The following is a 27,807-nucleotide window of genomic DNA, read 5'->3' as shown; positions in this document are numbered from 1 at the left end:
ATTCAAAATTTAAGGTAAAATATGTCATAATTGAAAAGTTTGAGACCAAAATAGCACAAATTGTAAACCATAGGAGCTATTAGTGTGATTTGCCCCAAACTAAAAATTATAACACTTGCAATAATGCTTGAGATCCAAACTTTTAAATTCACAAATTCACTCACAATAATGTGGTGAAGGATAGGAATAGCAACGGGGCGGGGCGGGGCCGGGGACCACACTCACCGTCCCCGATCCCCGAAAGTGACAAATTCCCCGTCCCCGTCCCCGATCCCCGACGGGGAACTCATCGCCCCTCCCGCTCCCCGATCGGGGATCGGGTTTCCCCGACCCCGAAATATCCCCGATCTTTTTTTTTAACACAAAATTAATCTGTTTTTTCACAACAAAAAAAAAATAAATTGAATCTATCATCAAAATTTAATTTGTTTTTTCAGTATTCATCATCATCATCAACACTCATCATTAACAACTTTAAAAAAAAAAATCTGAAATTGTATCTATCATCATCATCAACATAAAAAAAAGAAGAAGAGAGATCTGAGATTGTTCTGTTCATCACCTACACACACGTATATATATATATATATATATATCTATCTATCTATCAGCATCATCAACAATCATCATCACATACACATATATATATATATATATACATACATACATACATAGAGGTAGAGAGAAAGAGCTTCACGATCTGTAATCTGTTCAGATCAGTGATCGGTGGTGGCAACGGTCACGATCTGTTCACGAGCGGCGGTGAGGGAGAAGCGACAGCGATCGACGTCGTGTGTGAGAGAGTAAGAGAGGGAGGCGAGAGCAGCACTGCCGTCGTTGTGAAAAAGAGAGTGAGGGAGTCCAAATCCTAAGCCGTGAGTGAGAGTGAGAGAGAGAGAGAGGGAGAGAGGGAGTCCAACCCTAAGCCGTGACTGAGAAAGAGAGAGAGGCCCAACACTTCTGTGTGAGTGTGAATGAAATGTATGAGAACTAAACCTAAGCGCACACACATATATATATATACTGGGCATAATTGTAATTTTACATCGGGGATATTCGGGGCGGGGATCGGGGGCCGGGCCGGGCCGGGTTCGGGGATGGGATATGTACCCCCGAACCCGGCCCGAACATCATCGGGGATTTTTTTTTGAATACCATCCCCAGCCCATGGGGGTTATTTTTCGGGGAATAACCGCTCGATTCGGGGTTGGGGGGTCGGGTCACCGTCGGGACGGGTTTAAATTGCCATCCCTAGTGAAGGAGTTGGGCTCTATATTATTAGTGTATAACAAATCAAGAATTGACACATATTATATTATATCATTGTAAGTACAATTATGGAAGATTTTTGGGATCTTAAACATTTTTCAAAGTAAAATGAGGGACAAATTACACTTTACCCCCTCAACTATCACCCTTTTTACTTTATTTCCTCAAACTAAAAATTAATATAATGCATCCTTTATCCTTTGTAAATTTTCAATTTAACCTTTATGTCTTCATTTTGTTAATAAAACAGACAAAAAATATACATATAGTATATACATATCATATTTATGACAGACATATGCACTTTACATATATCTAACAAAATAGAGAGATAAATGTTAAATTAAAAATTTTCAGAAAATAAAAGGAGTACATTATATTAATTTTTAATTTGAGGGGATAAAATGAAAAACTGTGATAGTGGAAGGGGATAAAGTGTAATTTCCCCTAAAATGAGAGAATGGTTGAAAGGGGCACCCAAAAAAAAAAAAAAAAAAAAAAACATGCCAAGAAAATTGTGTAACAAAGCTGGGAATGAAGCATCTTCTTCTTCTTCTTAGATTCAGGCAGCACTGAAACAGAGTGCTGTCATTGTGGAACTGGTCAGTACTCAGATTCAATTCTCTCTCTCTCTCTCTCTCTCTCTCTCTCTCTCTCTCTCTCTCTCTGTGTCTCTTTCTCTTCCTTCCATTGCACCCTTGTGGAGCAAGAGGCAGCCATTGTTGCTTGCTCTGCCCCCTTCAGTTTCAAAACCCCACTTTGACCAAACCTCAAATCCAACCAGCTCTACTCATTACAGCATTTCTAAATTGAATAAATCTAACAATCCACTCTTACCTTCCTCAGATCTGTAGCTTTCTACGTTTCTTTGTATGCGAAGAAGAGGTGAAAGAAAATGCTGCGTTTGAGGGCTTTTCGTCCGACGAACGACAAGATCGTGAAGATTCAGTTGCATCCAACACATCCATGGATCGTCACTGCCGATGCGTCCGATCGCGTCTCCGTTTGGAACTGGGAACACCGCCAAGTTTGTTCTTGCTTTCGTTTTAGTCTTTTTTGATGATTTTAGAAGAACAATTATATAGTTTGTTTTTTTGATTCAACTTCGTTTGTTGGTTTTGATTTCTGTTTCTTATTCAGGTGATTTATGAGCTCAAAGCCGGTGGCGTTGACGAGAGGCGGCTGGTGGGTGCCAAGTTGGAGAAGCTCGCCGAGGGCGAATCAGGTGAGAAATGCCCTTTGGAATCTGTAATTTTATGTTCAATGAATCAATTCATATGCTGTTTGTATGTATTTGTGGTGGAGAGTATGAATGATCAGCTGAGAAGTTGCTAGTTTAAGTTATTGTTGAATCAGATTGTGGGTTTCAATTGGGAATTTGAACATAGTCGAATTCAAATAGACACTAACTAGGTACTAGCTTTTCGTGGCACAAAGATGAAAATTTATTGAACTTGTAGCTATACATATTTTTGTAAGTTGTGACCTTTTTGTTTGGGGGCTCGTGTGAAAATTTATCGCTCTTGTTTGTACAGCACCCAAAATAGAGTCTAAATCCTTGCCTTTTTTTTTATTCTGGAACATAACCCTTTAGCTATTCTAATACAAACTTTGAAAATTATGACAGTGTTTCCTGCATTCGGCCTAGATCACTATCCTAATATGGAAAAAGAAAATAAGACTATACCATCCATGCTTGACAAAGTTTGGGGTCTTCAATTTCTCCTAAGACCTTATCTCAGATATTTAGATATTGCTCTATAAAAAAGTATATCCATTGTCCACACAGCACAATCCATCACAGGACTAATGTGCAGTTGTGAAACAAGTTAAACCATAGACAAAAAAACTTAATCCAAACTAGTGCAAGTACACCCTTTAGCAACTCAGGTTGAAAATGTTAAAAGAAGGCCAACAAGACTGCCATAACAGCAATCAAACCACAGAAATATCACCTAAAGGATTAAGCTTGTTTATGAGAACTTGTTCTGCATAAGATGGTTAGCTATCAATTTAAGATTTTCATATTATTGAGGATTTATAAATGTGGTACCAAGCAAGCTTCACTGGGGCTAATACTTCTAAGTTCTAATCAACTATATTTGAATTATACTTCAATTTTTTGTTAGGACAGGTCATTTTGATGTTTTATGTTTAATTATATATTGTTATGATTTGCATTTATGAAGATTGGAGACCTTAGGTAGCATTTGGTAGAGCTTTCTAAATATGATTTGAGAATAGAAGTTGTATTTTGAGTTTGTGAGTTTTGGAATTATGATTTAAGTGTGGAAAATTTGTTTGGTGAATGAGTTTTGAAAAAAGTTTTGAATTGAGTGGGGAATTTTTGATGTGACATATGATATTTGATACAAAAACATACAATTCATAACCAAACACACAACTTAAAATTCTATTAAAGCTCATAATTTTTTTTTTTAAATTCAGAAAATATTTTTTGTTGATTATATAAAAACTAACATGTGTTAATTGCAAAAAAAAAAAAAAAAAAAAAAGAAGAAAAAGAAATGCACTATTCTGGTCAATCGGTCGAACGACCAGTTAGCCCAAATTTTTTCGCCTTCGACCGAGTTTTTAAAAGTGAGCGTGGAATTAATTTTTGAAAGCTGCAAACAAACACCACGTGAGAACCAATGACTGGAACTAAAGTTCCAAAACTCTACCAAACAGAGCCTTATTTTTTCTTTTACTAACATCTTTATAAATATGGATTGCATTATTGGATTCCAATTTGTTTCATTCTATTTTTTTAACAATATTTAGAGTGACAAGAGTAAATGGTATAACGAGACTACCAAGAAAGCAACCAAAAAATAGATAATAAGCCTGACCTAAAATATTTGATGCATGTATGTGAGAACTTGTTCCTACATAAGTTGGTTAGATATGAAATTTGGATTTTCATCTTATTGACGATTTATATGGAGCAACTTTTCAGAAATGGGGTAAGGCATCTTGCCCTCCCTACACCTTGCTTTAGCAATAGTCTTGTGCACTAGGTCATCCTTTTTTTTGATGATTTATTAATAAATATTAAGTGCATATTCAAGATTTAATCCTATTTAATTCTGCATCCATATATATATTAACTTCTACCATTATCAAGTTGGTCATTTTGATAGTTTAATCTGAATTACAGACTGCAGCAATCTTGAGTATCAAAAACTATTTAATGTTGGGGGATCTTCTTCTTCTTCTTTTTTTTATTTTTTACTAGTAGCTTGCAAATGTAAAATGCTAATGTTTGTAGTTCATTTTCCCCCTCTAATCTTGGTTAGCTCATTTACTGCATTTTAAAAATTATTTTAATGGTATCTTAGGAATGAATTCCTAGACAATATATATGTTGTATAATATAAATCAATTTCCATTTTAATCTAGTTGGTGCAATATTTTGATCAATTTTTATCATGCAATCTTCAATCCCTTTTTAGTCTGGCTGTATAATGTGTGTTGCAGAGTTTCTCCTTTTTTTTTTCCTGGGACATATTCAGCAATGCTTTTATTATTTTACAATGAAGACTCTATAGAATCATGAAATATTAAACAGCAGAACACCTGGATGACAGATAAATATATGTTGGAATCCTTTCTGTTTGGTTGGGCAAACAGTAATGAAACTGACTTGCTCCTGTTTTTGCATTAGGTCTGCTATACCATGTTTTTTCTTCTAGGAAAAAAATTCCTAAATAGTTGTGATGGGGTGGGTTTAGTACTAGGTGTCCCTCCCCTTCCCTGTTTGGTTTGGGAAGAAGCTTTTTTTTAGCTTTTTTGGCTAAAATAGCACTAAAAGACAAAATAGGTTAAAATAGCCAATAAGACAAAATGTCACATCAAACTCGTAATCATTTCTCTCACAAATATCACATCCAACTATAAAAAAATCAAATTATCTTCCCAAACACAAAAATTTTAGCCTACTAAAATAGCCAAAAACTAAAATAGCCTACTAAAATAGCAACTTCCCAAACAACCACTAAAGAGAAGTTCCACTAAACCATGTCCAAATGCCGAACTATAGCAGGGTGGAGCAGGGCTTAAATTCACACTGGATGGGGTGGGTTCCCAATGTGTTTTTAATGGTATAAAATATACTTGAATTTTCAAAATCATCACTATTGTGTGGCTTACATGGCACATCATCTCGACCCTGAACTATAGTGGGGTGAGGCAGGGATGTAATTCACACTAGATTTGGTGGGTTCCCAACAGGTTTTATTAGCTATAAAAATTTATTTTTACATTGCCCATTCAATTCACCACTCCCATGTGACAACATGGCACACATTTTATGCTGGAAAGGTATTCACAAGGGAAACCAACAGCTTTGCATTGGAAGGAACAGAGTGCATGAGTCTTGCTTTTATAGAGAGTGGGATGCTTCATGTCTCTCTATTCTTCCGATGAGGATGGTGATGGAACTACTTCTTTTGGTTACTAAGGTCAAAGCTTATGATACTCTTGTTGTCCGACATTGTTCTTGCAGGGATAGAAGTAGTCTTTGTATAATTACAGTCTAGCAATTGACAAAAGTTTGTTTGGTTGGGATAACTGAAGTTTGTATTGTTTGAAAGATCATGTTTAGGGTGCAGTGGCCAAGTCCCCTCCCCATCCCAAACCCAATGTGGGTTGATCCCTCTAATCCCACTCTTTCTCCTGCTCTGGTTTGAGATATCCCATCCCCATCCCTACAGGGGTGGGTCCCTGAAATTTCGGGGGCAAAATGACATCTCTACACATAATTGGTTACAATACATCTTTATGCATTCAGCACTTATATGTACTGATTGATACATTGAGACAAGTATTTTCTAGAATTTTCTTCTGATGTTTGTTGTTTGTACTGTAGAGCCTAAAGGGAAACCTACGGAAGCCATGCGGGGAGGGAGGTAATGTATTCCGTTTCTTTTCCATTTCTTTGTTGGTTTCTATGGCTTCTTTTGTTGAAACCTGAACTTGCTATTGGGCGGCATGGTTCAGTGTTAAGCAGGTTAGCTTTTACGATGATGATGTAAGCTTTTGGCAACTCTGGCGTAATCGTTCTGCTGCTGCTGAGGCTCCACCAGCAGCTAGTCATCTCAGTTCGACTTTCAGTTCTCCTGCTCCATCAACAAAAGGAAGGCATTTTCTTGTCATCTGTTGTGAGAACAAAGCAATTTTTTTAGACTTGGTGACGATGCGTGGCCGTGATGTATCAAAGCAGGACCTTGACAATAGATCACTTCTCTGGCAAGTCCCTACTCATATGTGATATTTAATGGGTGTTCATACTTCTCTGACAAGAGAGGCGCATGTATTTAATTCCATTATGCCTTTCAAGTTATTTGTTGGTAATATTGATTTCTCAATTTATATAAATTCTATAATTTTTTAAGAACTATTCACTGTGTTTGGTTTGAGTTTTCTGGATTAAGTTTTTTGAAAATTGATTTTTTTGGTTTTTGTGTTTTTTTTATTTTTAGTGAATATTTTTTAAATTTTAAACATTTTTTTTTACTTTTTTAGATGCACCTTACTTAGATGTATCTAAAAAGTAAAAAATTTGTGAAAAAATATTTTAAAAAATTAATAAATACATAAAAATACAAAAAATGTACTGAATTCTTGTAATTTTTTTTTTTTGTATTTTTGGTATTTAGTGAATTTTTAAAAGATTTTTTTTACAATTTTTTTACTTTTTAGGTGTATTTATGTTAGGTGTATCTGAAAAGTAAAAAAATTGCTTAAAATATTTAAAAAATTCAGTAAAAACAAAAAAACACGAAAAATAAGAAAGTAGAATTTTCTGAAAGTGTTTTGGAAAATTGAAAACCAAGCAAGGTGATTGCCTTTTCAGCATGCAACATTTAAAACTAAAAGAAAAACAAAAAGGAAGATCCATTTTCTTTGTTTTTGGGCCTTCAGTGGATTCTTTTTGCTGTATACTTGGGCCATCTCTTCTCTTACTAATTGAAAAAAATGGCACTTTGTGGCTGTGGTTTATACTGTAGAGTAGCCTTTTTTGTTTTTAAATTGTTATGAAGGACAAGTATTTATGTTTTTTGCTGCATTGTACTGTTTATATGTTCTAAAATGCTCATGTTCATGTTTCACTTGGGTCTTTTTGAAATTACCTTAGTTGCCAATCTGTTTGCAACAATTGGGTGCAGCACTAACTAAAGAATACTCTTAAAGTTGATTTTGTGCACCTTTGGAGCTCAATTGGAGAGAGATCACCACAATAAGAGGTTCCTTTTGTGGGATATAAATATTCAAGAAAACAAACAATGCTTGGAAAGAACCAAACATAGATGCTATTAGGAAAGGTTGGTCTTGTGGTATATTTTTTATGAAAATAATTGATGCTTTCTTCTTTCGATAGAATGAACTATAAGCTTCAATATGCATGGCAAATGCAGTTTGTGGTAGCCCTTGAATAAACCAAGTTTCAACAATACATTCAGCTAAAAAAGAAATCACTACTCTTTAGTAACCTTAATCTATGGTAACCTGAACCGTAGTTGTTACAGTAGCACCGTGAATTGTTGCTATAGTAGCTGTCTTTCCTCTCGAAGCTTGAAGATGTATGTTCCTTCGTTAGTGATAACAGGCAAGGGTTGTTGGTCTGTAGTGTTCTCTATTGCAGAAACAATAGTCAACTAGCTCTGACCAAATTGATTCTGAGGATCTTTGTCTCTAGACTGGTCGAGGATTATAGTATTTATGTGATAGTTGAAGTCCTTCCTTTACTTGATTTGTTATCTATTATGATTCACCTGTTTTCCACATGGCCCAGAGCATGATGTGGTAAATTTACTGGAACTGTTATTTGCCATTGCAGTATGGAGTTCCTTTCAAGATCGTCTTCTGGGGATGGTCCTCTTGTGGCTTTTGGGGGATCAGATGGTGTAATTAGAGTTCTTTCAATGATAACATGGAAGGTCTTCTTTCTGTTTTTGTTTCTCCCCATTTTATCATTTCCATTACAATATGCTTTGGTCTACCAGGTTTAGTATTATTATTACTTGAATTGTGCAATAATCCTTGTTTGTCTGTAGCTTGTTCGAAGGTACACGGGAGGTCATAAAGGATCAATTTATTGCTTGATGACCTTCATGGCTTCTTCTGGCGAGGTAAATTTTAATTTATCTAATAAATTGAATTTATGGATTCTATAGCTTATGTTTGTTGTTATTGCATCTGCCTCAGACATTTTAATTTGAGAATCCATCACTCTCTCTCTCTCTCTCTCTCAATTTTTGTTACTGAAATTCAGAATTGAAGGAATTCCAAATTGTTTCCCATGTGATTATGTTGGATTTGTAAAGTTATCAATGCTTTCACCTTAGATTTGATTTGAGATGATGCTTGAATTTTCCTTGGTTAGCATTGTTGCATTTGTAACACACTAAAAATTAGTGCTATGGACAATTTTGTCACAAGAAAAGAGAAGATTCATATGGTCTCTCTCTCTCTCAGTGTAGTCTGTGTGTGGAGTAAGGATGGAGGAGTTCCAAATGCCATATGTTGCGATGAGATATGATTCATTATTTGAGGGCCGTGGCTGGGTATAAACAAGGTTATTTGCACTTTAAACAAAGCCCTCTTCACTAAATTCTTTGGGTCGATGGGCCTTGAGAAACAAACATTGAGGCTTAGTAGCAGGAATCGTTATAGTAGGTGATGATTTTTTGGAAGAAACGCGATTTTGCGTTCTCGAATCAGAATCATGTAAGAAACGCGATTCTTAAGAGAGAAAATCGCGTTTCAGTATGAGATAAAAATGTCTGTGAAATCAAACTACTCCAGATGCAAGAAAGTGAAGAACCTGACAATGTTGAAGCTCAAGAGGGTGAAGTTGAAGCCTTAGATCGAGGTATGTCCTCCTCCTTCTTTGCTTCGTTTTTCTTCTTCTTTCATCACTTCGAAGGTCGTCTCTCTCTCTCTTTGTGCTTTTCGTCTCTCTGTCGCAGTTCATCTCTCTCGCTGGCAGATCATCTCTCTCTCTCTCTCAGATCGTCTCCCCCTCTGTTTTTCGTCTCTTGCTAATCGTCTCCCCTCTTTGTTTTTATCCCTCTCTCTCTCTCTCTCTCTCTCCCTCTTTATTTATTCTCTCTTCCTTTTTATTTATTTATATTTCTTTTTATTCTCATAAAGATTTAATATACTTTTTTTTTATAACAAAAACCCTACATTTTTATTTATTTATACTTGAGACCCTCTTTTTATTTTTTCTATTTTTTAATTTTTTTTTTCAATTTTATACATATAATAAATAAATAATATTATAACATATATATATGTATGTCAATTTATTTATTAAAAAAAATATGTACATGTATGTCAATTAAAAATAATAAAAAAAAAAAATTATATAGATAAATTAAAAATATAATTAATAAAAATAATACATAAGCGCTCCTAATCTACGGCTCCTTTAAGTGGCCACGTTCCCCCGCTCCCGCTCCGTGCAACTAAGCATTGAGGTAGTTGATATCTTTCAATTTTGAGACTCTTATAAGTTGTCAGGTCCATATGCATGTGGAAGCCAAAGAGCATTTCCAAAAGCATATGGTTTCAAAATTGGGTTCGGAATCTCAGCAAAGGCATTGGGCTCAACATTCTGCTATAGCAAGACACAACGGGATGCGAAATGAGAATGATACAATACAACCTATGTTTATCCCCATTTTGAAAACAGTTTGCATCAAAGGCACTCTTACAAGCAGATTGTTTGGTACGCTTGCAAGAGGTACTCATGATGACTACCACTACCCAACACACAAAGTAACAGTAAACCACAACACGCAATCGCCATTAATAAGGCAACTTTGCCTATGTCAAAATGAAATACAATTTGAGGGAACCAGTCCTGATCCTAATATCAATGTTTCTTGGCTGTTGGAGGTGCACATAATTTTTTGAATGCAACTATAAATGACCATATAGTTGTTGTGGTTTGGGTTTTGGTTGAGGTTTGTTGTGATCCTTTCGAGGACATTTCCCTGTGTTACTTTTATCTACAATTGGTGGTTGTAGATGGGGATCCTATGGTGAGCCTAGGGAATGAAGACAACTTGATGGGGGGGTTTGTGGTGAGATCATTAAGTCCATGTTGAGCCAGCTGAATGATATTCTGAGATGCTTTAAGCATATCAGGAGCATTTCCTGTAATATCCTTTTGTAAATCTTTGACCTGCGGTAAAATGATGTGGTCTTGACAAAGATGAGCTCAAAAGTTGAATCCAAAGTACCTTTGTCATATGCTTAAAATGTCTGTTTATATTTATGTAATTAATAACCATTTAATTAAATGATACTATGATAGTAAATAACTTTTAGGATAATTGTAGAGGGGGTTAGGAGTAGGATTGTGTTGGGTTGTGGAATTAGACTTGTTCTTCATTCACTTAGAAATCAAATTTGATTCACACAATTATTTATTATTGAGATGGGTATGGGTGGGGCCAAATACATGCTTTGAAGTACCACTTCAATTCCACCTCAACTAACACCCTCCCTCGGAATGGCTTAAATGTCTAATTTATGTAAGCAAGTGAAATTCAACAACCTCCAACAAGTCAAATGGTATGGGATTGATCCAAAGTGACCTTAGTAGATAAAGGTTGAGGTTCAAAAATTGGGTCAAACGTGTGAAGATATATGTTTTGGAGAAAGAGAGAGAGAGATCCAAAATTCAAAAGATATCCTACCCTACCTACATCCAACCTTTTTCCTACCATGTTAACTGGCTATATTTTTTTATGTTTTCAGAATATATATACTTGGAATAAATTTAGACATAGTTGTCAAATCGGGATTTGAATCGTGAATCGAAATGGCCTCATACTAAATCGTGAATTGAATCAAATCGTGAATCGTAAAGATTTAGTCACTTATTCTAAATTACTTAGAAAAATATGTCTACACACTTGGATGTTAAACATATCTTATGAATCTGAAACATTTAGACTTAAATCAATGAAATTGTTGTTCTGAATGATGATCACGTAGTTTAATAAGTAAGAAGTTAACAAAGGTTCCTATGTAAGATCACTATCTTACCTTTTTCTTTATTAGATATTTCTTATCAACCATTCTTAATGAAGACAGTAAACAAAAACAAACTCTCAATTTTCAAAGTAACAATAATTTGACCATATTGAAATTTGGATAATAAGTATACATATTTTTCCAAGTAACAATGACCAAATAATAAGAAAAATTTATTTAGAATATTTTATTTTAAATCTTAAAAATATTTTAAAATGTATAACTGACCTCACCCATGAAATATTCAACTATATTCAATTTAATTAAATTGCAATAGATAATTTATGATGTAAGTTATTTTAATTTTAAACATTTTTAGAAGATATATTATGATTTTTTAAAGGAAAAAAATGAGAAGAATGGTTAACAACATGTTAGGTCTGACTGAATCTAATTTGAACCTATTAAAAACTCTATGATCACTAAAATAACAACAAATCATGTATATATATTAGTGATTTTGGTATTAAACGCTATTAGAAGTTGTATAATGTCATTTTCACTAAAAAGATGGAAAAAAAAAGAGTCGAAGATATGTTGAACACAATAGTTTCAAAAACTGTATGAATCATAAAAAGTGAATCAAATCGTGAATCGATTGTGAATCATGCGATTTTACAAAGTAGATTCATATCGATTTTGCAAAAATTTCAAATTGAATCAGCAAATCAAATCACAAATCGTAAAATTTTGATAACAGAGAATTTAGGTATAAAATTAATAAAATTTATATTTGGACATTATATTAACATTGTGATTAGTTATAGACAAATAATAATTAACTAATTAAGGTGTTGATATGGTTGACTTCATGTTGGAAGAATTAAGGTCGGGTAGGTTTACATCTTTTTGTGTCTAAAACTCCGTATTCCTAATTCAAACCCATTTATTTGGGCATTAGAATTTGGTACTCCAAATTAATGGAGGGTGAGGATCCAAAGTTTTTTTTTTTTTTTTTTTTTGCCAACGCATTTAAAAATATAAAAATTGTGGTTTGCTTCATTTCCATGAATTTTTCATATTGTTCATTTTTGCATTAGTTATCACACGCACATACTTGTATGCAAGGCATGTAAATACTGATTGACTTCTCTTCACATTCCCAATAAAATTTAACCACATTTGCTCCCTTTTTCTTTTCTTTTTTTTTTTTTTTTTTTTTCTGGTAGTTCTTTTAACAATGTATTACATCCTGTGCAAGACATCGCATGCATGTCTTGAATATGTTGAATCTTTTGGTAATTATGAATATGTTTTATCCCCAATGTGTTCCAGTTGGTCTTCATTAGTAGAATCTGACTAGACATTTCATTTATCAAATATATACATCTGAATGTGCCAATTTTTTCTCATATTAAACAGCTTATCAAAATTTTCTTTTGTTTGTACATGAACATAGGCTCTTTTGGTTTCGGGTGGCAGTGATGGTCTACTTGTACTTTGGAGTGCGGACCATGTTCAAGATTCACGGGAACTTGTTCCCAAGCTGAGCTTGAAAGTAGGTTTCTTCTTGTCTCCTATGTCCTTCAATTCATTTTCTTTATTCTCACTGCTTCAAATTTTCCCTTTCTAATTGCTGATTAGAGAAAAAAAAAAAAAACCCTTTCCAAGTGTTGTATGACTGATGTTTGACAAATAGTACAGACTGATGTTTTTTTGGTTATATTTATTCAGATGTGGATTTCACTTAAAGTGTTTGTATATGACATAAGTTTGTGATTTGGGTGTCACTGATTGATGTGATTTCCATCACAAAAATTGCTAAATGGTTACTTCGAAATCCCTTCATGTGCTTTGTGCTGAAAATGGTATTCACTTTCAATTTCCTTCTGATTTTTTATGCAAATATTACATGTGAGACCTCTTTTGCTTGCACATCCTCGTTGAGTTGTGGTTTATAAATGTAGTATAGCCCTTGCCTTTTTTGTTTTGTTTTTTTTTTTATCACTTCTTGAGTTTTTTTTTTTTTTTTCCTCCTTTCCTTTTAATTTTCTGTTGTTTGTATATAATTATGATATTTCTTTATGGGTGGTGATTTTGTTGAAAACCTACTTTGTGATGTTGTTATATATGCTTAAGATCATGAACTAATGAGCTATGGCTTTCATTTCACTAAAATGATGTGTGGTAAAAGAAAATTGTTAAATGGTTTACTAATTTTTTTTTTTGTTTTGGTAACTTGTGTTACAAAGTTGTTTTTCTTCCACTATTTTCTCTTTTTCTTTGTTTCTTTTTTGAGTCTACGAAAATAAAACATGGAAGACATTTTTGCATGTACATTTCTATCTGATAGTGGGGTGTGAAAATGCAATATAGCTCCTTTTACTTTAGTTGTTGATTGTTTCAAAAACTATCTAACTTTGTTTTTATAATTCTTTAAGGCACATGATGGAGGAGTCGTGGCTATCGAGCTTTCCAGAGTGAGTGGAGGTGCGCCGCAACTTATTACAATTGGTGCAGATAAGACTTTAGCTATCTGGGACACAATCTCGTTTAAGGTGCCTTGCTAACTGGATGAAATTCTGAATTTAGCTTTTGAAGAACACTACTAATGATCCATTTATTGTGGTTTAACATTTGTGTTTTTCCTCAGGAGTTGCGTCGTATTAAACCTGTTCCAAAACTTGCTTGCCACAGTGTGGCATCATGGTGCCATCCTCGAGCTCCAAACCTTGATATATTAACTTGTGTCAAGGATTCCCATATATGGTGTGCATTTTTTTTTCTTTATAGCAGCATAGCTTTTACTTTTATTTTTGGTTATTAAATTTTTTATGCCTTTAATGTATTGATGGAACAAGATATTTGCAGCCACTCCCCAACAGTTGATGAGTATTAAAGAAAATCTTGAGTCAAGGCCATTTGCCTTTTTTTTTTTTTCTCTTCAAGGGGAATTGTGATTTTGGTTTAAATCTTTTGGCAGGGCTATTGAGCACCCCACTTATTCAGCTCTCACAAGGCCATTATGTGAACTTTCCTCACTAGTCCCTCCTCAAGTCCTTGCATCTCAGAAGAAACTTAGGGTAGGTAGCTAGCTGTGATTTTTTTGCTAATTTAGCTTTTTACTGGCAGTTTAATTTTTTATTTCACTATTTTGAATTAATAAAAGCTTTAATCAGTAATTCTTATGAATTATAAGACAAAGCTTTGATGCTTGACACGTGTTGCTTAAAAGCATATATATTTAGTACTTTTAAATCTCATGCTATATGTGATTTTTTAACCTTACCACCTATTTCTCTTTTACTTCTATTGCACTATTTTTGGTTTGGCTTGTACCTTAAATAGAAGGGAGTAGTGAACTTGATTTTAGTGATGGAAGGGTTTCCTCCAACTTAGTGGATTTTTTAGGGGATTTTGGCAGTTGTATCTCTATGGATGCAACTCCTCAACGATAATGTGTAATCTTCCTGCTTGCAGTGCTAGGGGTTTGAATACTAGCATAAGCGGTCTCCTAGAGTCATCATTATGAAATGGAATTTAGTTATTTCTTTTTGCGGAAAGCAAGGCCAAGAGGATGTAGTGTTCTTGTTGAAGTCGTTTGAAGAAGGTTGCTTTGTGACTAGGTTTTCCTCTCCTTAAAACTGCTTTTGGGATATCCTGTAGCTATGGGTTATAACTTATAAGTTGTTTCACAAAGACATTCTAAAGTGATCACCTTGATGAATGTTCTAACAAAATTTCATTGCTGAACCATTTTGCATGATTTCAAGGGTTTATATGCCTAACTAGGACATCGAGAGAGATCATTGTCAGGGCTTGATTGAAGAATATCCCCCAAATTTTTCAGTGGTCTTTTTTTTTCCTTGGTTAATAGAAGTATATTTATATTTGACTAACCAAATAGCCCTTGATAAAGCCGAATGGAGAAGAAGATTCATGTAACTGATCCCATTTGATGGGATTTAAGGCTTGGCTTGGTTTGGTTTGGTTTGGTTTGGTTCAGTAGAAGTACATTTATATTTAGTAAAAGGAGAGCAGGTGAGATTCTGGAGTCATGTGGTGTGGAGTGGAAAACTTGGAATTGCCTTATTCAATTATTGCTTGCATCGCAATAAATAAAGAGGCAACTAGTAGTGTATATCTCAAGGTAGATGGCAATACTATCTTTTGGGATGTTGGCCTTGATAGAGATTTGAATGATTGGGAGGTAGGGGAGATGTTGGATTTTCTTTGGCATTTTTAAGCTATTCTTGCATTGGTGATGGAAGGGATGCTATTAGATGAGGTTGAAAACCTAATGTTTTGAGGTAAGTCCTTTTATGAGGTTTTGGTAGGTCATAGAAGGAGGCTCTTTCCTTGGATAGGGGTGTGGGGAACCAATGCTCCTAAGATTGCCTTTCTTGTGTGGACTGTAGCACATGGGAATATTTTGATTATTGATAATTTGATTAGAGGGAAGCAAATCCATGTTAATTGGTGTTGTGTGTGCAAGTGTGATTGGGAGTTGCTGAGTCATTTCCTCATTTATTGCGAGGTGGCACGAGATTTGTGGTCTTTCGTCGTTGTCATGTTTTGGTTCGAGTGTGTAGAAAGAGGAGGAAGGCATGGTGTTTGGTGCCTTTGGCATTGATGCAGATTGTGCAGGGAGAATGTAATAGAAGAACTTTTGATGAGGGAGAGAGGAGTCTTATCTTCAGATTAAACAATCGAGTATTATCCTTTTTGTATAGTTAGTTTTTGGGTGCGGTTAACTCATCCTTGAACCACTTTTTGGACTTTGTAGAGATCTTTGAGTAGGTTTTGATGTATAGTTGTTATATGTCTTCTTTTGGCATATGGGTTGCACTCATAAAATTTAACTAAGCAAAGAGTCATTAAAACTCGACAAGGAGAGAGGAAACTGGTGTATATGCATTGGACGAGAACCTTAGTAGTCTTTTCTACTCATGAAAGTAAAGTTTATTGAAGATAAGACTCTTGGGATCTTTATCTAACGGTATGTTCTTATGAGATTTGTATGGTGGCTCCTTACACTTGGTAAAAAAGAGAAACCTGGGTCGATCTAAGTCAAAGCCTTCTATTGTCTTTGTTGAACCAGGTCAAAGTACATATAGGTTACGGGATTGATGGTGGCCTGGATGTTTGATGCTGAGATGCCTCAATCCATCTTGTGTTGCCTGCCATATTGATAGAGAAGAGGACGATCCAAGCCTACATTGAGCTCTAGATCTGTTTGAAGATTGAAGCCCTGGATAGAAAAGATGAAGATCAAAGCCCCAAATTGAGAGATAAGAATTAGATGGAGCAATGGACTGTCACCATGTCTTTAAAAGAAAGAAACCATCTATAAGGCATGAGAACCATGCAAATTACTGGACCACTTCAATAGTTGGTATGATTAAAAAGTTGAGTCAAAGTCGAACACCAATTCAAAAAGACAACTATTCCCTTGTTTCATCTTCTTCCTCATTTGAAAACTGTAACCTAAAAGCCCTAACCCACCACCAACCCTGCCTTCACACCGCCTGCCCCCTCCATCACCTCCTCACCTACCCTATCTCCCTTCCATGCCACTTACACCATCCCACCCCCACCAACACTGCCTCCCTTTCTTCCTTCCCCAACCACCATCGCCACCCAATATCCTCTTCCCCATCAACACCGATAAGCATCACCACCCAATCTCCCCTCTCCAACCAACACACCTCCCCCTTTTCCTTTCCTAATCACCATCACCACCCAATCTTCTCTCTCTCCCACCAACACTGCTTGCTTCACTTCCTTCCCCCAACCACTACTGCCATCCAATCTCTCCTCCCACGCAATCCCAATCACTACTTCTAGAACCAAGCAACACGACATGAATGTGCTGGCATGACTATTTTTTAAAAATGCCAAACACAATATTGTAGGGGACACGTACAAGTATATAGTTATATTTATATCATATATATGAATATATCTTTCAAAAACAATAAAAAAAAATTCAACAAAACACTAATTATTTAAAATTTACATTGTTTTTCTTTTATCATCGATTCTAAGTTATTTTGTTCAAACTTATAATTAGTTTCATGTGTCTAAGTGATGGACGTGTGTCAGCCAAGTGTCTAAAGCGTGTCCGTGTCTGAAAAAATATTAAAAAAGACATGTTTGGATGGGTGTCCGACACAACATGGACTCGTCATCCTTGCTACTTAGCCTGGGTTGACATCCAATTTGCATTTCAATACTTTGTGCTCTATGCATGACTGTGTTGCAGTCATATATGCATTATCCCTGTTCCAGCATCCTTTTTGGGTATTATATATATAATGTGTGTATATGGGTTGAAGATTGAGTTAAAAAATTGTTAATATATGATTTAATTATGATATGTGGTTTAAATTGTTCAGGATGTGGTTTAACTTGACTAACAAGTGGTTTAAATTACAAATTATATGCAACAGAAGAGAGAAAAGGAGGGGGGGGGGGGGGGGGAGAGAGAGAGAGAGAGAGAGAAGAAAACAAGGAAGGTATTAAGGCATTCTACAAATTTTGTTAACGGAATTAGCATTGCATTTTAGTCCAAAACCATAGAGGGTAGATTTATAGAGTGCAGAGATTTTAATGAAAGAAAGAGAAGAAGAATCCTGGAGTCTCTCATAGAATTTCTTAGCCCTCATTTTTACAACAATCAAGCTATATTATATGAACACGATATGAAGTTCCTAAAACTCAGCTGTTATTGAATAGAAAGATTACATGGATAGTGAAGTATATGCTGCTGTGTTTTCCTACAACAAGGAATAAGACTTCAAACTCATAATTGAAGGACTCATTTGCTACAAACAATATTCTAGAAAATCTTGGCTAAATGAAGATAATTTATAAGGACCTAATTACATATTGGCCCAAATAAGGGCTATGAGCCCATATTACAACCCATGTCCTGCAGAGCTTGAAATTTCCTAAATACCCGACTTCAAAATAACATAGATATTACTAGCTTAAAGTTAATATAAATAAAGACTCGAAACACTACTGTCAATGCTGAACGGTGGATCAAAGCCTTCTTGATTGCGGCGGGCAGGTATCCAAGTGTTCAGCCATTTGATTGGTTCAACATCAATTGGTTACATTTTACAACTGGAAGTTTCCTGACTTGTTTGATCAGAATGATCCGATTTTCAGAGCTTAAAGTTTGGTTAAAGTATTCATATAGTTAGATGATGATTCTATCCTACTTCTACATGCACTTGGACAATGCTAGAGATGCTTTAGAGGTCCTAAATGCTTTGAAGAGTATTGTTACTTCTTTGGCTCAACTAATTGGAGAAATCAGTTGATTCTTTTTGGGGGGAAATTCTATGTTTTAAACACGTTAGACAGAAATGCGAAGAATCCCATTGCTTGTTAAAGAAGCTGCAATGATTGTCTTGCCCCAACCTTATACCTTGATCCTTGTTTGCGAACTTGGTTACTCACTAATGAATTTTTCAACCACTCTGGTATTTGGTAATACAATAGGGGCAAAAGAAGCACTTCTGATTGCAGGTATGTGATTTTTTTACTGGAGATGGCAAAAATCATATTTATCGAGAAATGGTGAAGTTTCTTTGATGTAACTGGCTGTATAATTTTGTCAAACAGGAAATCTATGTCAGTTAAGAAAGGTTGTCAAATTTCATTTGAATATATTAATTTTGACACTCGAGTTGCTATTGTAGGTTTTTTGTATGGTTGCACATCCTTTACAGCCACACCTTGTTGCTACCGGATCCAATGTTGGCATTATTGTTAGTGAGTTTGATCCCAAGTCTCTTCCAGCTTTGGCTCCCCTACCAACACCGCCAGGAAGCCGGGAGCATTCTGCTGTGTATGTGGTTGAAAGGGAACTAAAGTTGCTGCAGTTTCAGTTGTCTAACACAGCAAATCCATCCCTTGGAAGCAATGGCTCCTTGGCGGAAACAGGAAGGTTCAAGGGAGACTCATTCGAACAACTGCATGTCAAGCAGATCAAAAAGCACATTAGTACACCTGTTCCGCATGATTCATACTCAGTTCTTTCAGTGAGCAGCTCAGGAAAGTAAGTTGCTTCTGATGTTACAATATCTTGAATGATACATATAGCACCCTCCTTTTGATGTATTTTTGGTACATGTTTAGTAAAACTTAATGGCAGCTTAAAAAAAGCATCCCAAACCTAGCCTAAAAAAAGTTGGCCTTTTGAGCTTATTTTGTGCTGAAAAATCAATACCAAACAACATACATTGCCTAAGTACAACAGCCTGCAACACACATTTTCAAAACTTAAGCTAAAAAAAAGCTGCTTATAAGGTTTATTGAACAGGAATATATGTTGGATCAAGCTGTTAAATATTTACATTGGGATCTTTGTGAACTCTGTCTTTTTCATGTTGATTGGTTATAAATCATATTGTTATTGTGAGTTTAAGTCCTATAATCTCATACAAAACTCAAAGAAGCCTTTCATTAATACAGCTGTTTCCTGCACTATGTCTTTTCATTGCAGGTATCTCGCAATTGTTTGGCCTGATATTCCTTATTTCTCAATCTATAAGGTCAGTGACTGGTCTGTTGTTGATTCAGGCAGTGCAAGACATTTGGCTTGGGATACGTGTCGTGATAGATTTTCTTTACTGGAATCTGCATTACCTCCTAGAATTCCCATAATACCCAAGATGGGTTCATCAAAAAAAGCAAGGGAAGCTGCTGCAGCAGCTGCAGCACAAGTTGCCGCAGCAGCTGCAACTGCTGCTGCTTCAGCCAGCGTTCAAGTTCGTATCTTGCTGGATGATGGGACATCAAATATATTAATGAGGTCTGTAGGTAGTCGCACTGACCCAGTTATTGGTTTGCATGGGGGGGCACTTCTTGGTGTTGTCTACCGAACATCACGAAGGGTCAGCCCTGTTGCTGCAACAGCTATTTCAACTATTCAATCGATGCCATTGTCAGGCTTTGGAACCAGTGGTCTTTCTTCTTTCGCCACTATGGATGATGGACTTTCTTCTCAAGGGTCTCCTACTGAAGCAGCACCTCAGAACTTTCAGCTATATAGTTGGGAAACTTTTCAACCTGTGGGTGGTCTTCTCCCTCAACCTGAATGGACTGCATGGGACCAAACTGTTGAGTATTGTGCTTTTGCGTATCAGCAATACATTGTCATATCTTCCTTGCGCCCTCAGTATAGGTACCTAGGAGATGTGGCAATTCCCCACGCAACTGGAGCTGTGTGGCATCGAAGACAGCTTTTTGTTGCTACACCAACTACCATTGAGTGTGTTTTTGTGGATGCTGGGGTTGCACCTATTGATATAGAAACAAAAAAGAGAAAAGAAGAGATGAAACTGAGAGAGGCACAGGCAAGAGCTGTTTCAGAGCATGGGGAGTTAGCACTAATCGCAGTTGACGGTCTGCAAACAGCCACTCAAGAAAGGATAGCATTGAGACCCCCAATGCTACAGGTGGTGCGATTAGCTTCTTTTCAGTATGCTCCTTCTGTGCCGCCTTTTTTATCATTGCCTAAACAATCTAAAGTTGGTGGTGACGAGTCAGCGATGCTAAAAGAGACGGAAGAAAGAAGAGTTAATGAGGTAGCTGTTGGTGGTGGTGGGGTATCGGTGGCAGTTACTCGTTTTCCAGCTGAGCAAAAAAGACCTGTTGGACCTCTCATTGTAGTGGGTGTTAGAGATGGTGTTCTGTGGCTAATTGATAGGTACATGTGTGCTCATGCAATATCCCTTAGCCATCCTGGTATTCGTTGTCGGTGTCTTGCTGCATATGGAGATGCTGTTAGTGCAGTAAAATGGGCAAGTAGGCTTGGTAGAGAACATCACGATGATTTAGCACAGTTTATGCTCGGGATGGGTTATGCGACTGAAGCACTTCATTTGCCTGGAATATCAAAGAGGCTGGAGTTTGATCTTGCCATGCAGAGCAATGATTTGAAAAGAGCGCTTCAGTGTCTTCTAACAATGAGCAACAGCAGGGATATAGGGCAAGAAACTGTGGGGCTAGACTTAAATGACATTCTCAGTTTGACAGATAAGAAGGAAAATATTGTGGATGCTGTCCAAGGAGTAGTGAAATTTGCGAATGAGTTTTTGGAACTTATTGATGCTGCAGATGCTACTGCACAAGGTGAAATTGCTCGTGAAGCTATTAAGAGGTTAGCTGCTGCCGGTTCTGTGAAGGGAGCGTTAAGGGGTCAAGAGTTAAGAGGACTAGCTTTACGCCTTGCAAATCATGGAGAGTTGACGCGGCTTAGTGTAAGTACATTTTTTATTATGCTTCTGTTGCAAACTTTTGGCTTTCTGTGATGTATGCTATGAAATATTGACAACTATAATTTGCATGCAACCAATCTGTTTCATTAACTGAATAATGCAAGTAGGAATATGTTGTATGAATGCATAAATTATGATAATTAAATCTGAATACTGTCATCTACCTTCATGGAATCTTCTCTAGTTTATTTACTCATGTATGTAGTTATTTATTAATTTAATATCATCTTGTAGGGTCCTTGAGGAGATAATGTCGAGGGTTGGACAAGAAATGAGTACCAATTAGATATATTGATGTGATCGAGGACATGTATGATTTTGTCATGCTTAGTGTGATAGCCATGCAGAGACAGGTTAATATCCTAAATAGGTGTACAATAAGGATTGTCATTGAGCTTGTTATCTTTTTTCTCTTTTCTATATACGATTGGACTTACTAGCATATCAAAGAGGATGTCCGATGGTGTATTTATTCACTGACGGCATAGTTTTATTGTGTAAACTAGAGAAAAGGGGTTGATTTATGCATTAGAACCATATAGAAATACTTAAGAATCTAAATGTTTTGAGACTAAGACCTCGTTTGGGAACAGGTTTTTTTAGTAATGTTTTGGCTTTTTGGCTAAAATATAATGTAAAAAAAACTAATATGTTTGGGATGATTTTTTGGTTTTTCACAAAAAGATGTGCAAAATGTAGAGAGAAAAGGGAATCTTTGACTTTTTTGGTATAGATTGTTGGCTTTTTGGTTTTTTTAGTGACTTTTTGATTTTTTGGCTAAAATCATTACTTGTCAGACGAGGCCTAAGTATTAAAAAGACAATATGAATTGTAAGTTTTGTAAAATCAAAAGTAGGAATGAAGGTACAATAAGCCTCAATTTGACAAGAAATACCTAAAAGTGATAATTTTTTATGAGGAACCATTCTAAGCTGGGGGAAATTGAAGAGAACATTGTCTATGGACTTAATAGCATGGTGGATGGAATGGAAGAGTGCTTTGGAGAGTAATGTAAAAGTAGAATGCTGGACAAACCAAAGGGAAAGTTCCCAAGGAAGTTGTGGAACATGTTCAAAAATATGGAGTAGCTACTATCCAGAAAAAAGAGCTTCATGGTAAATTGAGGATATGGAGATGGATGAATAGTGTAGGAAAAGACAGAAAAGGAAAGATTGAATTCATGGTAGAAGTGACCTGGCAAAGGATAAAGGAAAGTTGTTTGAAATGGTTTGGCCATGAGAAAAGATAAAAGTTTTTTGTACATGGTGCGCATGTGCCCATGAATGTTATATAGATATATTGAAATGTATGGGCACGTGAATGTGTAGATATGTATACATATACACGTGTGTATGCCGGCACACAATTCAATGGCATTTAACATAGAGCAATCCATAAAGAACTAGGTTGCAAATGTCAATCATGAACAACTTTATACTGAGGATATCAAATTTTGCTTCTAGTTCTGTTTTCTCTCATCTAATTGTCTTTTAAAAAGAAATTATGCCCAGTCTTGTATTTAGAATCTTGAAATTTCTGTTTGCTTTTTTCAGTTTTATTTTGGTTACATATCCTAATTACGCTGGCATGCCCCCATATCCTTTTTAAGTGTACATGTGTTTCATATATGCTTATATTGCAACACTAATATGAACATAAATATTACAACACTAATATGAACATAAATATTGCAACACTAATATGAACATAAATATTGCAACGCTAATATGAACATAAATATGTCAATTTTTTTGAGTTTGAACATGTGGATTGGCTTCAAGGAAAAAAGAAAGGAAAAGAAAAGAAAAAAAAGAATAGACTTTGAACCAATAAGACCATCCTCTTTATTGATTGGCTGAATCACTGAAATTTTCTTTTATTTTTTATTTTTATAGATTATTGATAAGATCAAAGGGACAATAATAGCTTCTTGAAACCATCCCCAGGTTACCAATTGCTTTCTAACAAGACAGTGCCTTGCGATTACAGAAACCAATTTGCAACCTTAAATATATGCAAAACGTAGTGCTTGTACTCAAACTGTACTGTTCTTCCTTGATGGAAGGAAATTGCTAATTCATAGGATATTGTTGTTAAAACCATGGTCTAGGCACAGTTTGTTGTGTTACATGTGTAGGTTTTAAAATGGTTCCATTGTCTTTTGGTTTGCATAATATGTTACATGGACTTGGGAACGGGTGTCGGGTGTGGGTGTGTATCTAGAGGTTGGGCTCATCAAATCGCAAATTTGAGTACGCGGACTCGGCAAAAAAGTATCATATTTTTAATTTATTATATGCGATAAAATAATACTATATGTAACATACAACGTCAAAAAGGTGTTTTATAGAAAATACACAACAAATGATACATGTAAGATAGTGCTAAATACAAATATATGAGAAGTGTCCAATGGAAAATATCGGACACATATCCCACACCTTTCTCTAAGTGTCCGGGGTCCGACACGGGTATTTGATTTATTTTGAAGAATCCATGTAACATATTTGCATTCAAAGATAAAAATCAAACATTTGAATGTGGACATTTTGTGAGAATATGAGCAGTCACCATGATCTAAGATCTGGGTTCTTTTTTAGGTTATGACCCCTTCAATTGCTAAAATGAAGTGATTGCCTTGAAAAAAAAGAAAGAAAGAAGCTAACATGGAGCAATTTAATCTCCATGCATGTCTCGTAGCTCATGAGTAAACTCTTGGCTTCATCATTGCGTGAATCTTTTGATTATGTTCACTGGTTTTTATGGTCCACTCAGTTCTATTTTCATAGCAAGTACATGATAGGATTTCTTGATTTTCAGAATCTTACAGTTATAGGTCTGAAATGATCAATGCCTTGAATTTGTTGCTTAAAATTACATGTATAAATATGTCTTGTTCATGGGTTCCTTTTCTCTGCTTAATGACTTGTGATTGCTAAATGTATTTGTTGCAGAATTTGGTAAATAACATGATCTCAGTTGGCTCGGGTCGAGAAGCGGCATTTGCAGCTGCAGTTTTGGGGGACAATACTCTCATGGAGAAAGCATGGCAGGAGACTGGGATGCTTGCAGAGGCTGTCCTTCATGCCCATGTATGTAATAAGCTTATCCCCACAATAGTATCTTTAATTGAAGGGCTGCCCGACATGGCTAGTTTGTTGTTTGGTTCAAATTTTATTTGTTTATTTTTGTCCAGTATTAAAAGCCTGGGATTGCTAATCCCCCATATGGGGGGTATTAAATGGGGTATAACTAATTCCACATTCCCATGGTATTACTTATTCTGGGGCGTGGGATTATCTCCTCCATTCATCCAATGGTAAAAATAATCCTTCTTCCTTATCCCGCCTTTGTCCCACCTAAACATAATACAACTAATCCTATTGTATACATAATCTCTGTTGCAGCTTATATGAGCTGTTTGCAGCTTTTTTTGGAGTCTGCTAAACTGTTTGATGTAACTTCTACTTATAGTTTATTAGGTAGAAATAAAATAAATTGAAAAAAACAGATTATATGGAAGTTGAGGGAGGGGTGCTGTTGTCTTCCAGCTTACAAAAAGCTGCACCAAACAGGCCCATCCCATGATATTACTTATCCCCTCTAATCTTTAGCCAAAATTCCATGGTATCTGGAAATCAAACGTGGCCTAAATTCAGTACTTAAATCTAACCAACCTCATTTTCTCCAGGCGCATGGACGACCAACATTGAGGAACTTGGTTCAAGCTTGGAACAAAATGTTACAAAAGGAGATGGAGCACACTCCATCAACGAAAACAGATGCTGCAGCTGCATTTCTGGCTTCCCTTGAGGGACCCAAGCTCACAAGTTTGGCAGATGCGGCGAAGAAACTACCCATTGAAATCCTTCCTCCAGGAATGGCATCTCTATATGCTCCCAATCCTGGTCCTAAAAAACCCGGTTCCGCCGCACAGGGCCAGCAACCAGGCAAGCCAATGCTATTAGAAGCACCTCCCGCAGACACAGCTGCAGCCGCAGCCGCAGACACAGCTGCAGCCACAGCCACAGCCACCAGTGCTCCACCACCATCAGAACCAAGTGGGCCACCTCCATCGGAATCAAGTGCTCCACCTTCCTCAGATTCGAGTGCTTCAGTTCCCTCAGAATCCGGTGCTCCACCTCCCTCAGAATCGAGTGCTCCTGCTGCTTCAGAGTTGAGTGCACCAACTACGGACGATCAAACTCCTTCCTCCTCAGTGGGTGTTATGGATCTAATTGTACCAGCAGCAACTACCAGTAGTCAAGCCATGCCAGAGGCTCCCAACCCGGCTCCAGATATTCAAGGAACGAATGGTCCTGCTACAGCACCAATGATCGACTTTTCTTGATAAGCAAGACCTTAATAATCCATTGCCTGTGTCACAAGGTGGCCTCATTGCAGTGTCTTGATTCTTAGGAAGGTGAGGCAAGAATTTGTTTGTGCTTGAGGTAACTTACAGTCATGTCCACATTGCAGAGCATCTTTACCATTGATGTTACTATGCTACTTTTCTCCAATACAGCTTGTTCAATAGTATTAATTTTTATTTTTTATTTTTTGCTGTGAAAATTAATATTTCTTTCCTTTTGTTCCCTTCCCCTTTTTTCTTTTTTCTTTTCAGATTCCCTACTGAGTGCGGAACAATCGCAGTCTGTAACATGTCTAGTTATGGAATCTGTTGGCCTTTTTTTAATCATTGTATTTCTATGTTGACAGCAGTTTTGCTTGTGTAAATCAGTTGAGGTTTTGGTTGTCCTCTTGGTCTCAATGTTAAACATCGTATTCTGCAAAAGAAATTCATACTCAAAACAGAGCTTTCGTGTTTCAACTACTCATTTTGCCTAGCAACTTTAAAGTAGGGTTTTTCCCAAATAGAATCAGGTTTTACCTTCTAGGGTTTGGCTTCTCATCTTGATTTGAGAGAGATTCTTGCAATTTTACCATTATCACTTGGTAAATTACTTGGACTATGGAACAGCCCATCTTGGTCATTGCATTCGTTTCAATGATTTGTTCGACAATGAGGTTGAATTCTTGAAGAGTGTTTGTGTTTGCTTTTGTTGAAAGAAGTTGGGAGTGGTTTTCAAATATGGAGGCTGAACTTGGTGCTATATAAAAGGAAGGGGTTGCTGTTAGCTCTTCATAGGAGGGGCATTATCGACAATCGTTTGTAGAAACTGACTCTCTGATGGTTTTTTCATGGTTTGTGCAGGACAATTTAGGAGGTTTGTGTAAATGTCAAAAATATCAGGGAAGGTATTGTGATTTTCCTAATAAAGAAATCTTTAGGGTAATGCTTCATTTCTACACCTATTTTAGATAATTATACTATTGCTCCCTCTAGGAAAAACTTCACGTTGTTTCCCGTAATTTTTATTTCATATTCAAATCTTATACTTGCAATTTTGTTATAATATGGTGTTTTTGTTATGCTATTATTAGCACTTACTTTTATTTTTTGGATCCCCTCAATTTATTTATTTATTTTTTATTGCAATTTTGTTATAATATGGTGTTTTTGTTATGCTATTATTAGCACTTTTATTTTTTGGATCCCCTCAATTTATTTATTTATTTTTTATTACAATTATAATCTAAAGTACAATTACAGTAAAGGATAACTTCTAATGGAACACTCATCCACCAAATGAAGACAATTAGAATCATATTCTACAACATTGTACACCCATCTCCCCCCAAACCAAACCATTTGACAAAGACCATTCACCAACCTAAATCCTAAATGGTATTCATCTTCTCATCACCATTCTAAATCAGAAATCATTGTCACTGTGGACCGAAGTCGTTTTTTCAATTCATTTTCACCATTCATTGATATAAGAAATCAATAGTTTAGATAAATTCAACAATGGAGGACGATGACAACAATTCAAACGAATGTTGGCTTTGCATTAGTAAGTTTATCTATCTTCTCGATCCTTGAATTAATGATTCTTTGTTGTTTTCGATTGTTGATCTGTTGTTTGAGGTTGTTCGGTACTGGTTTGTTGACTGTTAAGGTTTTGTTCGGTAACACAGTCTGAATAAAAACATTAGTTTGGAAGGTGGATTCTGAACAGTAATGTTTTGTTCAGCACTGATATGCCGAACAGTTCCTGTTTGTAGGGTTTTTCCCTTGATATGTTGGAGAATAGATTTTTGATGACTTTACTCCTCAATTCCATACAAGTATGAAGAAGAGATGGAATGGTATAAAATCGAAGAACCATCGTTCACCGTCGTTCAG

General features: G+C 36.0%; 1 protein-coding gene across 3 annotated transcripts; it reads left to right on the top strand.

The window, feature by feature from the left end:
- Positions 1-1,695: 1,695 nt before the first annotated feature.
- Positions 1,696-26,388, top strand: LOC114287525 (uncharacterized). 3 transcript variants are annotated; one of them, XR_014329334.1, is made up of 16 exons: positions 1,696-1,871; positions 2,116-2,296; positions 2,410-2,494; positions 6,140-6,179; positions 6,271-6,519; positions 8,111-8,210; positions 8,328-8,402; positions 12,722-12,820; positions 13,704-13,820; positions 13,916-14,031; positions 14,246-14,345; positions 18,975-19,333; positions 19,781-21,539; positions 24,512-24,649; positions 25,249-25,980; positions 26,182-26,388. XR_014329334.1 is itself a non-coding variant. In XM_028230909.2 (15 exons), the coding sequence occupies exons 2-15, from the start codon at positions 2,165-2,167 to the stop codon at positions 25,906-25,908; spliced, it is 4,029 nt and encodes a 1,342-aa protein (XP_028086710.2). In that variant the 5' UTR covers positions 1,696-1,871; positions 2,116-2,164; the 3' UTR covers positions 25,909-26,388. The 3 variants fall into 3 exon arrangements, 2 of the variants coding, with proteins under 2 accessions (XP_028086710.2, XP_082724654.1); XM_028230909.2 differs by having other exon boundaries at positions 25,249-26,388; XM_082868528.1 differs by lacking the exon at positions 1,696-1,871 and having other exon boundaries at positions 1,906-2,296; positions 25,249-26,388.
- Positions 26,389-27,807: the final 1,419 nt, after the last annotated feature.

The sequence above is a fragment of the Camellia sinensis genome, chromosome 5 (assembly GCF_055761805.1).
Source record: "Camellia sinensis isolate YWXY chromosome 5, ASM5576180v1, whole genome shotgun sequence".
In the NCBI taxonomy this organism is placed as follows: Eukaryota; Viridiplantae; Streptophyta; class Magnoliopsida; order Ericales; family Theaceae; genus Camellia; species Camellia sinensis.
This window is presented reverse-complemented; position numbering and strand designations above follow the sequence as displayed.